Genomic DNA, 16,741 nt, shown 5'->3' with positions numbered 1-16,741 from the left:
ACATCCAGGTGCTATACTTGATGCCTTACATATATTACCTCATCTAATCCTAACAGCAGCCCTGCAAAGTAGACATATTCTCCCCATCTTACAGGCAAGAAATTGAGACTTAGAGAAGTCACTTGCCTAAGGACACACCGTTAGTAAAACGGCAGAGCTGGATCTGTCTGCCTCTAAAACCTGTGCTCATTCTAGTTCACGACTCAGTCCCCAACCTGTATGGAGAGCTGAGTTTTAAATGGCCTGACCTAAAACTAGATCTCAGTGCTAGGAAAGAACTTTCTACCAATGATTATTGTGTTTTCTTCTGTGAAACCCTCTAAAGTCAAAGTGGGGTATGTTCAAGAAGAAGAAGTAGGTTTTTTATATTTTTACCCCCATCTGAAGATTTATAGTTCCAAGTTTCAGACCTAAGCCAGGCAAATGGCTGAAGTTTAATCAGCAAGGTCAAGGCTCAAGGGCAGAGTTTTCTTTGACTAAATGGATTTTGAGTTTCAAGCCCAGCCTCAAGCTATAGGGACGTGGTTAACCGTGATGTGTTGGGTCTTCCAAGAGGGATCAGTGGGTATGGACACAAATCACTTCTGACAAAGAAAACCCACTGATGCATTCACTTTAAATGTTTTCAACCACCACTGACATAAACTTAGGTTTTCCAAAGACTACTTAAGTCAGAACAGATCTAAAGGGTTATGCAAGCCTGGAACTTTTAGAGGAATTGGGACAGCCCCAGAAATCTCTAATTTACTGTAAGTTGGTGGTCACAGCCACTGAAGGAAACCACACTTGTCAAAGAACTCTGGCCTGTGTTTGACCGTGCCCTTAGAGACCATCTGTGACACATCACTAAGCAGATGAATGAACAGTAGAATCAACTTGGTGAGAACTCTGAGGCTTTTTTAGCCCACGGAGTATGGATTTGTGGATAGAATCAGGGATTCTTCTAGTTTAAGTTGACAGTGTCTCCATCTTCAGCTTTAAATCCAATGGCATCCTTGGCCCAAGGATGAAAACGTGTATCCAGAAAATATAGGGGTCCCCTCAAGCTCATTCAAATCCAGGGACTTTTCAGGGCAGGGCAAGCCCTTGTTTTCTCCAAAATGACCAGATTTAAATCAGGAAGATGTTGCTGATGAAAAACTGCACATTCCAAAGAGAAAAATCCCTAGTGCCACATTTGATCTGCCCAAGAGGGATCTTTTTAAATACAAGGTAATTTGGCTGCCTCTCCTGGATTCCAGATCTTTCTTCCTTTTGCACAAAGTGCATCCACTGGCAAAAAGGAGCAGTCGGGAATAAACACTTGTACCTTGGACAGGAGTTACAGCTATTTCTCAACTCAGTGCCCTAAAGGGCAGCTCCCAGAGAGGTCAAGAGACTTGTGATGTAAAAGAAAGTGCATGAAACCTGTTTGGCCAGTGCCTCATTCTTTTGCCTTCACCTGGAATACCCTTGCCCATCCACCCCCATCCCCACTCCTTCACCATCCTTCAAGGCAGTGTAAATTCCTGGCACACATTAGATGCTCAATAAATGATTGCCTGGGTGAGTAGATGGAGGAAGGGAGGAAGAAAGCAGATGGAGAGGTACTTGGCACTTGTTTAGGATGGGTGGATAAAGCCCTCCATTAGCACCTCGGTTGGTAAACTCTTGCCTTCCTCTTAAGTGTCTCTCTAGCTCATTTCTGTGTGCCACTCACGCAGTTCCTCTCCACTTCCTCACGTTAGAATGACTTGCCATATCTCCCCCCTGGAAAAAGATCATGCTCTCCTCAGTCTTCCACAGCTCTCTAATGAGGCAGAGCTTGTGCTCAGCAGAGAACAGATTCTGACTGGCCAGTCTAGGGACACAGCAGTAACAGCCAACAGGACTAACTGTTTTGGACCAGGGCCCTTGAAGGGAGAAATGGGTGTCTGACTCCTTTTGTGTTGGTGTGTTTTGTCTACAGTGTCACGGCCACAGCCGCCAGCATTGGAGCTGCCGGTGTGCCCCAGGCCGGCCTGGTGACCATGGTGATCGTGCTGAGTGCCGTGGGCCTGCCCACTGAGGATGTCACCCTCATCATCGCTGTCGACTGGCTCCTGTGAGTTGGAATAAACGCATTACCTCTGCCGGATGGGAAGGCAGGCTTCCCAGCCATGCATAATCTGCAGTCTGTCATCATTCTCTCCTCAGATTGCCTAATGAGCCATCTGTTGCTGCTTTAATTTCCCTCTGACCAGGCCATCTGATAACATGCTTAAAAATTAACTCCTCATAACTTCAAGCAGTGATTTTATAAAGCTAGTGCTCTCCATTAACTCATTATACCTGGTAATGCTCAAGGTTAGGAGCTGGGTGTGGGATGAGATAAACATAAAATAATAAGGTGACGAAGCTGGGCAAGGCCCCAGACATTCCAAACCCAATAGGCCACCCTAGCCTATCCCAGCCCTGAGTCAGCATCATAGGTTCAGAACCACCTGGTTCAACGTCAGCCCACCTTCCCAAGATCGTCAGCACCATCAGGGCAGTAGCACAAGCAAAGGCTTTGGGATAAGACTAATTTGGATTTGAATCCTGGTTCAGTGTCTTACTGGCTCTTTGACCTTGAGCAAGTTCCTTAACCTCTCTGGGGGCCAGCTGCATTATCTATGAGATGGGAAAGATTTTGTCTAGTTCATGGGGTTGGTATAAGGACTGAGTGAGCTAAAATGAGAGGAGTGTCCAGAACAGTGTCTGGTCAGCAGTATGTGCTCAATTAACAGCAAGTTTAATTGTTATGATTAGAATGAGTTGGACCATTCAGGCCTGAACCAACAATTCATTCTCTCTTTCTCTCACAAAACAACAGACACACACACATGCACACAGCTACCTAAGGAACACAGCAGAACATCTGGGTAAGAACATGCCTTTTGTGACCCCCAGGGTTAAAGTCAGAATGAGCCTGGTTCCCGGCTTTAACCTTGATACCCACTCTGTGCAGTGGTCTTCCAGCATCTGGGTGTGGCTCTGTCCCCTGGCCATCAGGGGAGAGTTTGCTCCATATTGAGCCTTCACTTAGAACCAGCCAGCTTTACTGGGAAGTACAGTGCTATGTAGTTTGCAAGTAGCAGCTGAAATAGTAGAAAGGAAAGCAGAAACATTCCATGTGGCTTTGAAGATACTGTCACATCCCAGAAGGCAGAAGCTTCTGCACTTGGGAAGCTGCTATGGGGCCCCCTCAGCAGCCAGCTGGTTCTTCAAGGCCCAACTGAGGTGGCACCTTTCTTGCCAAGATACCCTACCATTGAGGCAAGTGCTTCAATTTTTCTTTCTAGTGGTGATGGTGGATTTGCACTTCTCTCCTTTCCCTGGTTCTTCCTGAAACACCAGTGACCTTCACTTCCAAGACATCCAGAGAAGTCAAAGGCCTGACCTGATCCACGGACAAGAAGACACTAGCTGGTCCACACCAGGGTCTAGTTCAATCCATGTTCTAAATAGCAGGAGGGCACCCAGAATGGACGTGTGTAAGCACGTGCGTAAGCCTTTTCTGTCCTGCAGGTGTAGCTTTCATGGTATTCATGTACACATTTCCTAGCAACAGTGCTCCAGCATCCAGGATGCCTCCTCCACCTACTCGGCTTCCTGCCACTAGCCTCTCCTCTGGGCTGTCTGGGGGTTAACACTGGCTGAGAGTGCCACAAGGAGTAAGCTATTCCCAGGCTGGCTGGGGTTTCTGACCCTGTGCTCAGTGGTGTCCCTGTTGGCTTGCTCATAGAGTGTCCTTGTGTGGGAAGGAAAGGAGCACACCGGGGACACACACACCACCCCTAAAACATCCAAGTTCTCTCATCTTAGCCAAAAGAAGGCTCAGGAACGCCCATAAGAAAGAGGTTGGGTGAAAGACTAATGAATCCTGACCCTCCCTCAGCTCCCCCAAAATATCTGTGAAGATGGTGTTCACATTTCTTTGGGAGAAGAGGGAATTTAGGGAGCTCAGTGCTGAATTCAGCAGATTCACTGTGACTGACGGGGACCCAGGGCAGCCTGTATGCTCATTCTGTGCCTTTACAAACCACCTCTGGCCCAGGCCTTTGAAGAGGAGAGCCTCTGGTCAGCCAGCCCTGGGGACAGTACTTTGTGCTTTGCTTAATTTGTAACTGAATTCCTTGGGTCCTTTCCCATCTCCAACTTGAAGGAAAATGAAATCTGGGCCTTCTGTCTGACTCTCCCTCTGCCCTCCCCAGGGATCGGTTCAGGACCATGGTGAATGTCCTCGGCGATGCATTCGGGACCGGCATCGTGGAGAAGCTCTCTAAGAAAGAGCTGGAGCAGATGGATGTTTCATCTGAGGTCAACATCGTGAACCCCTTTGCCTTGGAATCCACGACACTCGACAATGAAGACTTGGACGCCAAGAAGTCCTATGTCAACGGAGGCTTTGCTGTCGACAAGTCCGACACCATCTCATTCACCCAGACCTCACAGTTCTAGGGCCCTGGCTTTGGAAAACTGGGAGTGGTGAAGGACCTCTCCAGGAGAGTCATCTCTTAGCAAATTCAAACATTAAATAAGGAAAAGAAAAACACTAACAGCCAACTGTACATTTGATTTGATATACAGACCTCTGGATTATTTTCTATATTTGGATTCACAGCTTTTGCTCTCTGGGTTCTGGGATTTGGGGGTGGGGTAAGATGAGAGAAAATTGATTGAAAGGAAAGCTGTATTATCTGGAATTTTTAAATTCTATGGGAGACAGAGTTAGGAAGTATTTAAAGTAGTAACTGTTTTAATTAGGTAATATCAATAGATGTGAAAGAGAAACTGCTTTCTCATGCACAGACCAGTGTTTTGGGTTTTTTAAAAAAATATTGTCATTACTCAGGCTTTCTATTGCCATGGATTTCCTTTGACCTCTCACATTTTTATAGATTATAATGCATCTAAACACCACCCCCTCCGCAAGTTAATGTGCCAAATTGTCCATTTTGAACTCATCTCCAGCCAATTTCAAAGAAACTACTCTGAAAGAAAACAAACCAGCACGGTTCTGCAGTAATAGTTTTAAGATGTATGTGAGGTCTGGGGAGAAGAGAGAAGGGTTCTTTTTTTCAATGTACTGTATTGGGACGCTGGTAACTATTAACCCAGTGTTCAGTATAGAGCTAGATATATATATAGATAGATATATATATATAAATATGTATATATTTATTATTTTCATATAGTTTGCCAGACAGAGATCACAATTGAACTGTCAATGTGAAATACAGAGCTCTCCTTGTACTTGAATAACTACGATTTCAATCCAGATCTGCTTTGGGGCTTAATCAGAACCCCTCTCTCATAAGCACAAGAATGAGAAATCATGTTGTTTGATCGTTTCACGTCTGTGTATCAGCCCCAAAGCAGAGATGTTATTCTGGTGATACTCTGAGGTGGCACAGCCCACTCATTTACAACTTCCAGATTCTACTGCTGGGAGGGAATCCATATCAGCTCTATATAAGACTATATACAAAGTTGTCACTCATATAAGACTGGATGTGTTTTTTATCCAACTGGATATGTTTAGTATAATAATTGTATTATCCAACTATAATTCTAACAAAGTCAATTATACCTACTTAAAACGACAGTACTTTGCCCTTTCCTACCCACCAGGCCCAAACAACAATGGCAAGCTACCAGCTAAGTTGTATTTTAATATGGGTTTGATGGACTGAACAAGCCACATTGGCCAGAAAAGCACTGTCCCTACCCTAGATGCTTACAGAGTAAATCCCACAACATGAGACATTGGTATCAGTGGTTCAGGGAAATTCTTCCATTGTATGAAACTTGTCTCCTCCTCCAGGGAAGTTTGTTCTAACTAACTAGTAGTCTAGTAATCTTGGCCCCTGCTCATTAAAATCCATTGCCTGTCATTCTTCTGCTCATTTGTGAAGACAGCGTATTGAAGTCTGTGCTTGGCTCTCATCTTGTAAATAATGCTTAACATATACTTGTGTTTACACCGAGATCCAAAATAGTCCTGTTTCTGCAGTATTGCGTAGCCAATTTAAGCCTGTGATTTTATATTTAAGAAACCAGAAACTGTGCCAAAGATCATGGAATAGTAAAACAAAATGCTCAATATTGACCACCTGCACCTGAAATCTACAAGAGGATGATACCAAATGGTCATGTACACATAAAATATGGACCCATGATTCAATGTGAATTTTAACATGCAAATATTGTGTTGTTGTTTAGGAAGTAAATATAAATACAGTTGAATAAGTAATTTATCTTGGGCTGAATGGTTCTACCCCCTTGGCAGGCTGCTCCGATTTGAGGCACTGGAGTTGGCAGAGCCATTCGTGAACTGCAGGTCATCCTTATTTTGGAGTGAGTTTGTAACCAGCCTCTTAACACGCTGTGCTGTTAACTCATAAAAGAGAACAATGTTCCATTTCAGTCTCAATAAACATTTCCATCATTCTTTCTTCCCTGCCTTTTCCTTCCCTAATGTGTTCTTTTATCTCACGCACTCTGATGGGTGTGGGAAGGGAGAGACCTGTTCAGTTGATGATAGTCACACGTGAAACATCTCATTGCCCTAGTAATTCCAGAGACTGCAGGAGGGCACAGGTTGTATCTTACACTCCTTAGCATATCTCGTCCCATACCCCCCAGGGCACAGTACAATACTGAGCATGTAGTATTACTAAAAACAAACTGATATCTCACTGTAGTTTTGATTTGCATTTCTCTAATGATTAATGATGTTGAGCATTCTTTCATGTGTCTGTTGGCAATCTGTATATCTTCTTTGGAGAAATGTCTATTTAGGTCTTCTGCCCATTTTTGGATTGGGTTGTTTGTTTTTTTGATATTGAGCTGCATGAGCTGCTTGTAAATTTTGGAGATTAATCCTTTGTTAGTTGCTTCATTTGCAAATATTTTCTCCCATTCTGAGGGTTGTCTTTTGGTCTTGTTTATGATTTCCTTTGCTGTGCAAAAGCTTTTAAGTTTCATTAGGTCCCATTTGTTTATTTTTGTTTTTATTTCCATTTCTCTAGGAGGTGGGTCAAAAAGGATCTTGTTGTGATTTATGTCATAGAATGTTCTGCCTATGTTTTCCTCTAAGAGTTTGATAGTGTCTGGCCTTACATTTAGGTCTTTAATCCATATTGAGTTTATTTTTGTGTATGGTGTTAGGGAGTGTTCTAATTTCATTTTATTACATGTAGCTGTCCAGTTTTCCCAGCACCGCTTATTGAAGAGGCTGTCTTTTCTCCACTGTATATTCTTGCCTCCTTTATCAAAGATAAGGTGACCATATGTGCGTGGGTTTATCTCTGGGCTTTCTATTCTGTTCCATTGATCTATATTTCTGTTTTTGTGCCAGTACCATACTGTCTTGATTACTGTAGCTTTGTAGTATAGTCTGAAGTCCGGGAGCCTGATTGCTCCAGCTCCGTTTTTCTTTCTCACACCAGTCAGAATGACCATCATCAAAAAATCTACAAACAATAAATACTGGAGAGGGTGTGGAGAAAAGGGAACCCTCTTGCACTGTTGGTGGGAATGTAAATTGATACAGCCACTATGGAGAACAGTATGGAGGTTCCTTAAAAAACTAAAAATAGAACTATCATACGACCCAGCAATCCCATTACTGGGCGTATACCCTGAGAAAACCATAATTCAAAAAGAGTCATGTACCAAAATGTTCATTGCAGCTCTATTTACAATAGCCAGGACATGGAAGCAACCTAAGTGTCCATCGACACATGAATGGATAAAGAAGATGTGGCACATATATACAATGGAATATTACTCAGCCATAAAAAGAAACGAAATTGAGTTATTTGTAGTGAGGTGGATGGACCTAGAGTCTGTCATACAGAGTGAAGTAAGTCAGAAAGAGAAAAACAAATACAGTATGCTAACACATATATACGGAATCTAAAAAAAAAAAAAAAAAGAAAAATTGGTCATGAGAACCTAGGGGCAAGACGGGAATAAAGACACAGACCTGCTAGAGAATGGACTTGAGGATATGGGGAGGGGGAAGGGTAAGCTGGGACAAAGTGAGAGAGTGGCATGGACATATATACACTACCAAACGTAAAATAGATAGCTAGTGTGAAGCAGCCACATAGTACCGGGAGATGAGCTTGGTGCTTTGTGACCACCTAGAGGGGTGGGATAGGGAGGGTGGGAGGGAGGAAGATGCAAGAGGGAAGAGATATGGGAACATATGTATATGTATAACTGATTCACTTTGTTATAAAGCAGAAACTAACACACCATTGTAAAGCAGTTACACTCCAATAAAGATGTTAAAAAAAACCCAAAACAACAGTGATTGCACTCAAGGCTACAGAATCAGTTCAGTTAATTGTCAGGGCTGAGACCATATGACTCAATGAACAAAGGATGTCATCATTCGCCATGTTGAACTCCCCTCATGCAAGGACAAACGACCTTTCACGACAAGGAGTTCTCACCATGAATCCAGAACTTCCAGCAATGACACCTATTACACACAGTCTTTCCTGAAAGTCGTCCCACTAAAATAGGTGTGATATTTACCTCAGTTCAAGATATCATTCTGAATAAGTGCCAGTTCCTGGAGGAAAAGGAACAGGGATATTGATTTTGGGGTGGGAGAAGGGGGGGTGGTTTCCTAAAAATGCTATTTACAAACATAATATTCCAATGACAGGAAATGAGAGCAGAAAGCGTCTCTTGTTGGCCTAAACAGGAAGTGGTTAACCTTGTCCCAACTCCTGTCAAGAGACCTTAGTTGCCCTGTCACTTTACTGAAGGACTCTGAATTCATTTTTTTCAAACCCTTGAGGTTGAATTATCCAGCATGCACCAGCCTCAGGGACAATCAGGTGACAACCAAGGGGTGGCAGAAAGTAGCAGAAAGGTCATGAGGTTTGGAGGCAGGACAGAGCAGGGTTTGGAAACTGGCTCGGACACTCAGCTTTTCTGAGCCTCAGTGTCCTCAGCAAAAAAAAAGGGGGGGGGGGATGGGGGGAGGGGAATGCTTTCCTCAATAATTGAATGAGATGAGAATAACAACAGCTAACACTTACTGAGTGCTTGTTTTGTGCCAGGCACTGATTTGAAGGGCTTTAAATGCGTTAACTCATTTACTTATGACAACAACATTATGAAATAGGTGGTACCACTGACTCCATCTCACAAAGATGGACACTGACGCACAAAAAAAGGTTACGTTATTTGCCCAAGTCACTCAGCCAGTAAATGGTAAAACCAGGATTCAAATCCAGGTGCTCTCACTCCAGGGCCCTCAACCTTACCACCACCTACTAATGCCCTTGGAAAGCACTTGATACAGCACCTGGCAAACTGAGGCAGTAAATAAAGGAATAAAAGAGAGAAAAAGAGGGGGCAGGAAGAAGGAAAAACACCTTTACTCCGTTTCTCTCCTGCGATTCCAGGTCTCCCAGAGTTAGTTAGTATGGTCTTTAAAAGACTGTAGGGCTTCCCTGGTGGCGCAGTGGTTGAGAATCCGCCTGCCAATGCAGGGGACACGGGTTCGTGCCCCGGTCCGGGAGGATCCCACATGCCAGGGAGCAACTAGGCCCGTGAGCCACAACTACTGAGCTTGCGTGTCTGGAGCCTGTGCTCCGCAACGGGAGAGGCCGCGACAGTGAGAGGCCCGTGCACCATGATGAAAAGTGGCCCCCGTTCTCCGCAACTGGAGAAAGCCCTTGCACAGAAACGAAGACCCAACACAGCCATAAATAAATAAATAAATAAATAAATTTATAAAAAAAAAAAAAAAGACTGTAGCTCTCCCAAGTCCCTCGACGTTGCCCTTGTCCTGGCCTCCTCTGTGGAAGGACCTAGAATAAACCACCCCACACCCCCACCCAGGCTGAGCAAGACATGCAGTGACATACCTTGGCCGAGCCAAAAGCAGCTCCAACCAGTCACAAACCAAAGACCCATCACATATGTTTCAGCTCTCCTACCTTAGAGCGAACTCCACCTTGCCAGAGGTCTCCCTTCTTCCTCTTCATTTGAAAATCCTAATCCTGGTACCTGAGCCACCTAGCAGCCCCCAATTCCCCACACCATCTCTGGGCAGGCATGGTGGCCCTCAGTGCTGCCATCTCAGAGCTCCTGGAATTAAGATGACACACAAAGCAAACCCTGCCACGGAATATGCTATATTCCTTCTGCCCACAGGGTCTTGGAGAGGCAAAGCTGTGGTCACCACAGGGAGCAAATAAATGAGCCCTGGCAGGTGATTCTCATGGTGAATGATGAGGAGGGTTGATATTATACTATGGGCTACAGGGTACTTTTAAAATAAAGATAAGACAAAAGAAAGAAAAGTATATAAATATACATTTATAAATATAAAAATATGTACTTACGGGGGTGCTGCAGGATCACTCTAAAAATACAGAAGCCCAAGGGGGAAATTTCAGACTGCTGAAGAAGCTCTGACAAGCCAGCCATCCATTTGCACCAGGGTAAAGCGCTTGTCCTAGGCATGACCCTGCTTTTGCCAAATTTCCTAGTTTTGAAGGTGAAACCAAGCACAGGCTCTTTCCTCTGATGATCAAAGTAACTACTGCTTCCCCTAGGCCCCATGTGGAGGGGCTGGGGGAGCAGACCCAAGGAGCAGGAAGATTGCAGCTCCACTCACTGTCAGCAGGGTTCCCACTCCATGGGAAGAGGGGACGGAGTTCTCTCCAAGACCTGCACGTCCCCAAGGAGTGCTGGGGTGTGCCTCCCATTCAGGGAAGGACAGCAGTCCCGTCAGGCGGTACTAGCAGGTTCACTGGTCACACATGGACTAGAGAGCACGTCCTTTCCTCGGGCTGCCTTCAGAGAGGTCAGAGGGTTCCTTTAATGGAACTAATCAAGAACAGCCATGACTATTAGTAAGAGCGGCTAGGTATTCAGGGGCTAGGTGAACTTGCATACATAATCCATCAGCCCTCCCCAATTATGCATTTAAAACCGACCAACTTCTCTTATGTTAAACATATCATGTACACTCTCATTTTTAAAATCTTATTTATAATTCAAGGTCTATAGACTTCAGCTAACTTTGGGTCAGTCAGGTGACAGTAGGGAAATGGCCTTACTGTATGGTGGCTTTTGCTTGGAGGGCCCAGGCTCCACCAAGGAGATTTTCCCAGGAGCCTCTGTAAACCCAGACCCTGTGAAACACGTTTGTAAAATACGGTCCAGGCTTTGATAGATCTGCAGCTGTGAAAGTCAAGAAAACAGTAATAAACTGAAGCAAGACAGGTGGGGATTTTTATTACATTTAATGACACAGATCTTCCCAAAGTAATCTGAACCCCAATATGTCACAAAATTATTCACATTTTTATATATTCCAAAAGCAAAATCCTGCTGCAATCCTGGCCCCAATGTAACTCCTCAAAACTGAAATAACTCCTTGAGAAATAAAAAGATAAAATAGGAATAACTTAAACAATACAGTTAGCAGATCAGAAAGTGAGCAAAAGGCAAATTGATTTGCGAAGGAAAAAAGAAAAAAAGACTTTAAAAAAGAATGGGCATTTAAGATCTTATCCCTAAATTAAGGAGTTATGCTCAAACCAGAAAGAAAGAAAAAAAAGGACAATGAGTGTCACAGTGTGTATCTGAACAACAACTGCCACGGGATACCAATTCATTAGAACTGATTTCCTTCAGCTGCTTATATCCTTCCTAAGTGGCCCTTTTCTGAGAACTGTACCATAGTTTCAATGTAATACAGTATTTTTTATTATTGATGACTACTTAGACCTCAAAATAACAAACTGACAACTATAGTTTCAGACACACTGAGAACATACAAGCAGGTGTAATTTAAGCATATCGTCTGTCTTTCAAAGGTGGAATGCTTGTTGTGATATATACCTTTATTAGGCTGAAATTCTTGAGAAGGGGATAAATGAGTTTTGTTTTATTTTGGCTTTTGGACTTATTTTCTCCTTTAATTTTTAATTTTGTTTTCTTAATTTACCTAATGAACCAATTCCTGTGGTCATAATGAGAAAAGAAAATTTGATTCTCACTGAATCTTGTAAAAACTGAAAGGGTTTTAGGGCATGGTAGAGGAAAATGCTCAGGTTATAGCATGAAGGAAAGACAAAGGTTTCCGTTTTCAAGCCCTCTCTTCTCTGGGTCTGTAGACCCATGAAGACAAATGTCCACTTCAATCCATCCCCATCCTCTTCTTGTTCCTCAAACTGGGTAAGCATTTCATAAAGGCACCCTTCTACTAATTTTAAATCTTGTTTTGGCAGTCATTTCTGCCAAACTTAGTGTAGTTATTTCAGAGAAATATTTGAAGAAGGTTTTGTTCCTCATATAAATTTATTTAAGAATTGCTGGAAAAAAGGAGGGGTAGGTGACAGAAGGAGTGGTTTAAACTACAATCAAAAGAAATTAGCCTACTCTTACAAATGTATCATAGAAATTAAACCTTTAAAGCAAGACCTGAATTCTCCAGAAGTAATGCTCCCTCTTCCTAGGTTTTCAGTTGATATCATGTAAATCAAGCCTAACACTAAAAAGCAAACAAACAACCACAAAAAAACAGATTTACCAAAAATGGAAAATCAGGGTGACAGTCTTTTTCTAGAGGATGTATCAGTTTATTCCTCTAGATAGCAGCTTCCTCGAGCTCATGGAAAATGTAAGAGGAAAGGGAAGGAACGGGAAGGGACAGGAAAGGATGGGAAGGAAAAGGAAGGGAAGGGAAGGGAAATAGGTAGATGTGGGGGAGGGGTGAGGACAAGCGGGAAGGAGGAAAAAATGAGGAAGGAGGGAAAGAAAAGAACTTTCCAAGAACACATCCACTGCCAAAAATGAGGAACACCTGAAAAGGCATCTTGACATTTTCATCAGAATTTTAAGAAGTGCTTTCCAAATGAAAAAGCACCTGCCACCCAATTATTATTTTCGTTTTCAAGCTCAAAACAAACACACAAACAAACTAAAACACAAATTTTCCAGCTTGACAAGAAAACTTGAGCCTCAAACAGCAAACACTTTAATCAATGACTCTTACCTGGGTACAAAAGACTGGGTGGGTACAGGTTTGATTTAAAGGGGGTTAGACACTGGTGATTTGATACGCAGAACAAAAACTGTTGTTCAGTTGGCTTGATGAGTGAGCTCTTCATGATGCTCCTCCAGCTTTCATTCCGTCTCCCCTGTGAAATGTGAAGACACTTCATACACTACATGTGGTACTGAGAAAAAGGCAATCAATAAACACAACCAAGAAGAAGATGATTTCCCTCTATCCAAATCTTGGCACGTAGCTCTACGTGTAGGAAAGAGGCAATGTTAGGTTAGCAAGACAAACACTTGTGTGACCTTGGGCAAGTTACCTGGCCTCTTTGTATACTATTAGGATGATGACAAGCAGAGTATCTACCTCTTAGTGTTACTCTGAGGAGTTAGTACAGTCCTTGGCACATAGTAAATGTGCAGAAACTGCTAGGTGTTATTGAGCCGAACTGTTAAACATGCCCAAATCAATTCTATTCCATGGAACAATTACTTTTGAGAGTGGAGGGGGTCAGTATAGGATTTGGGGGTGTTCTGAGTCCCCCCATTCTCAAGGCATTTGCAGCCTACTGCAGAGATTCTCAGTGCTAAATGTGCATTAGAATCTCCTGAAGAACCTTTACAGAAATACCGATGCCAGGCACCACCCACAGAGATTCCAATTAAGCTGGTCCAGAGTGGGGCCTGGGCATCAGTATTTTTCAGCACCCCCAGGTGATTCTAATGCTCACTGAGGATTGCTGACCCAGGAATTTGCCATGTGATTTGGGTGTATGGCCACTGCCTGTGTGGTCTGTTTGTTAGACTCTGACAGGACCAGGAGCCCCTGGGATGAAGGGAGGTGTGTCATTATCCATGTGCCAATCACCACAAGCCATCAAATGACAAATCCCTCCGAAGCTGGTGAGCAAATCAGAGAGGGAGGGCCTCGAGGCTGGAGCTTGGCATCTGTAGGCTGGTTTGCTTTTTGCTTTGGTTGTAAGGGAGACGAAAGGGCCCCGTGGGAGGAAGTAAAATGGCTCCTGCCTGCCCAGCAGAGACGGTAAGGTTGGAAGCCATAGCAGCCCCTCCCTTTGGAGCTGGAGGCCTAAGGAGCTATGACAGAATCAGAAACCAGCATTTTAATTCACTGTTGTCCTTTTTCTTTCCTTTTCTTGGTTTATTTCCTTTTTGCTATTCTTTAATTTTAGAAAAGTTTTTGTGCTACAGTTCTTGTCTGTGTCTGAGGACGTCTGGGCCTGGGTTCTCTGCCCTCCCTCGAGCTGGGAGCATTACAAGTGGACCAGCTCCCGCTGCAGGCCGGCCATGGCGGTGGCAGCTGGGATCACGGGAGCTGCTCACAGGGATGGGAGGGTCGGGGGGCCAGAGCTGGTGCCATCTGCTCAGTCTCCCATCCCTTTGCAGAGACCTCCCTCCAGTCCTCCGCCCTCTTCTTGGGAGAGTTTTCATAAGGAAAACCAACTACAGTACAAGGCTGAAGGAATGAAGTCCTTAGTGGAGGCATGTGGAGGGGCAGAAGGCAGAGGGCCTGAGTCTGCCTGAGGGACCAGGAGGTATCACAGAGGAGGCCTTGTAAGCCTGACCTTGAAAGTGGAATCTCAGTGAGCACACACCAGACGTGGGCAATCAGCTCTTGATAAGGATGGTGACACCGAGGCAATCACACCTCACAGGAGAACTAGGGATAACGGGTGTGTGCGTGTGTGCATGTGCACGCTTATGGGACTTGTTTAATGGTAAAATTCATATAACCTAAAATTCACCATCTTAAAGTATACAAAGGATCATCTGTTTTATACCAAAAGTATCAAGGCCCAAACCATCCTGAGTAAGGAGAAACAGGTGTATTCCAACCCCTTCGACCCATCTCTTCCACACATTCCCTGGTCAGACAATTGGACTTAATTGTTTCTGGTCCAAGCATCCCTAACTTAATCCCTAAGTGCTAAGAATCTACTTTTTCATTTCCCCTGAATCTTGAGATCACCAGGAAACCAGGAGAGGGAAAGATGATGAACAGTGAAAGAGCAGAAGTGCAGAAGGGAAGGACAAGCGTTGGTGCTGTAAGCAGGAGAGTCCTTGAGAAAAGCAGGGCAGGGGACATGGAGTGGAAACTCACTGGGTCTTCTGCCGAATGCTCCTCTCTGTTGCTGTCTGCCCAGCCCATAGGCGTGACGGTCCCGTTTTAGCTGCTTGACCTTGCTTGTTTGGATCTTCCCTGGATTCACTGAGACAGCATCATTCTACTAAATGCCCTGTTTGCTTAAGATGAGTCAAAGTCACCTGGGTTCTTTACAACCATGAAAACTTTCACTGACACAGCCCTCCAGGACCCCTGCCTCACCAGGAATCCATGACCCAAATTGGGACAGGAAGAGAATGGTATGGAGAGCTTTCAGAGAAGGCCTTTGAGCATATTCCAAACCACTGAGTGGGAACTCATGTTACAAAGGAAACCTATTTACTAAGACGGAATTTTTTTTTTCTTACCTTCTCTCTATCCCCTCACGTCAGGGTTCACATATCTGCCGGTTCAGGGCTTTATGTAACTTGATGTTAGCCATGTTGAAATTCAACACAATTTGGCATTTGGTAATTACGTGGGCCACATTCCCTAAGTGGTAATTAAGTGAGCTGTGTTCCGTATAACCACCTAATAAATGCCTAGATGACTATTTTGGCAACTGGAGATTATGTGGCCCAGAAGCCATCCTTTAATCTACCAAGCAGAACGTTCTAAGGTAGAAGCCTGCAAAATGGGAAATTACTGAGCTGTCCTCCACATTCCTCTGTGCTGAAGGCGGGAAGTCCTGGCCAGCCCTGGGCAAGGCGATGTGTGCCCTAAAGCATGAATGACCCTCAAACCAGAATTTCAGGAGCCTGAAGACAGTGAAAACCTAGCACATCATCCCACACTCCTTTACTGTTTAAAAAGATTCGTTAATTATCTTGATGTTGCTAGAATAAGGGACTACATGATACAACACCATAGGACCCTCTGGGGGATGTTCAAGGGCAATGTCCACCGACTCTGCTTAGGTTCCAAAGGGCTCTGCTCCTTCTCCCCAGGGTTCTCCTATCACACACTCCAGTTTTGGAGAACAATGGAATGTAATGGTTAAAAGCATGGTCACTGAAGCCAGATCACCTGGGTTCAGACTGTAGCTGGGCCATTCACTAGCCATGTTACCTTGAGCAAGGCACTTAACCTCTCCTTGCCTCAGTTTCCCTGTGAAATGGAACTGGTGATAATACCTACTTCACAGAGTTGTTGTGATAATTAAATATTAATTCATTTAATACAAGTGAAGTATTCGGGCCAGTTCCTGGCACTCAGGAAGCACTTAATAAGGAAGAGCTATTCTTATGCTGGGCCTGGGTAGGAAGGGAAAGAAGAGAAAACCTGAGAAATGATGACAGCCCACAAAATGACGAACTTCTTACCACACATCTGAATTCAAGAGTTGCCTCATCACCTCATTCAACAGCCTCCCACAAAAAATATTTACTGAGCACCAACCACAGTGGAAGGTCGTCTGACGCAAGGGTGGCGACAGGGTAGTGGGGGGAAGGAAGGCTCATGTTCAGGGCACACACCTGGCATGTGTGGTTGAGTTCACCTAAGTTAAATGGGATCCCACTGTAATTCTGGCTGTAAAATAGTGAGCAGGACGGCAGAGTCCCTGACCTCAGG

General features: G+C 44.1%; 2 protein-coding genes across 14 annotated transcripts in view; one reads left to right on the top strand and one right to left on the bottom strand.

Annotated features, from left to right (window-relative positions):
• SLC1A1 (solute carrier family 1 member 1) overlaps positions 1-6,458 on the top strand; it is a 74,302-nt gene extending 67,844 nt beyond the window's left edge. Inside the window, exons 11-12 of the mRNA XM_082404404.1 lie at positions 1,949-2,083; positions 4,215-6,458. Of these exons, the coding sequence (XP_082260530.1) occupies positions 1,949-2,083; positions 4,215-4,461 (382 nt within the window). The 3' untranslated portion in view covers positions 4,462-6,458. The remainder of the gene's footprint in view (positions 1-1,948; positions 2,084-4,214) is intronic.
• A 4,794-nt stretch (positions 6,459-11,252) lies between these two features.
• SPATA6L (spermatogenesis associated 6 like) overlaps positions 11,253-16,741 on the bottom strand; it is a 59,929-nt gene continuing 54,440 nt past the window's right edge. For all 13 annotated transcript variants that reach the window (XM_082404416.1, XM_082404415.1, XM_082404421.1 and 10 more), the window contains one exon: positions 11,253-13,187. The gene's annotated coding sequence lies outside the window, so the exon portion shown is untranslated. The remainder of the gene's footprint in view (positions 13,188-16,741) is intronic.

Source organism: Balaenoptera borealis, assembly GCF_965194805.1.
Source record: "Balaenoptera borealis genome assembly, chromosome: 8".
Taxonomy (NCBI): domain Eukaryota; kingdom Metazoa; phylum Chordata; class Mammalia; order Artiodactyla; family Balaenopteridae; genus Balaenoptera; species Balaenoptera borealis.
This window is presented reverse-complemented; position numbering and strand designations above follow the sequence as displayed.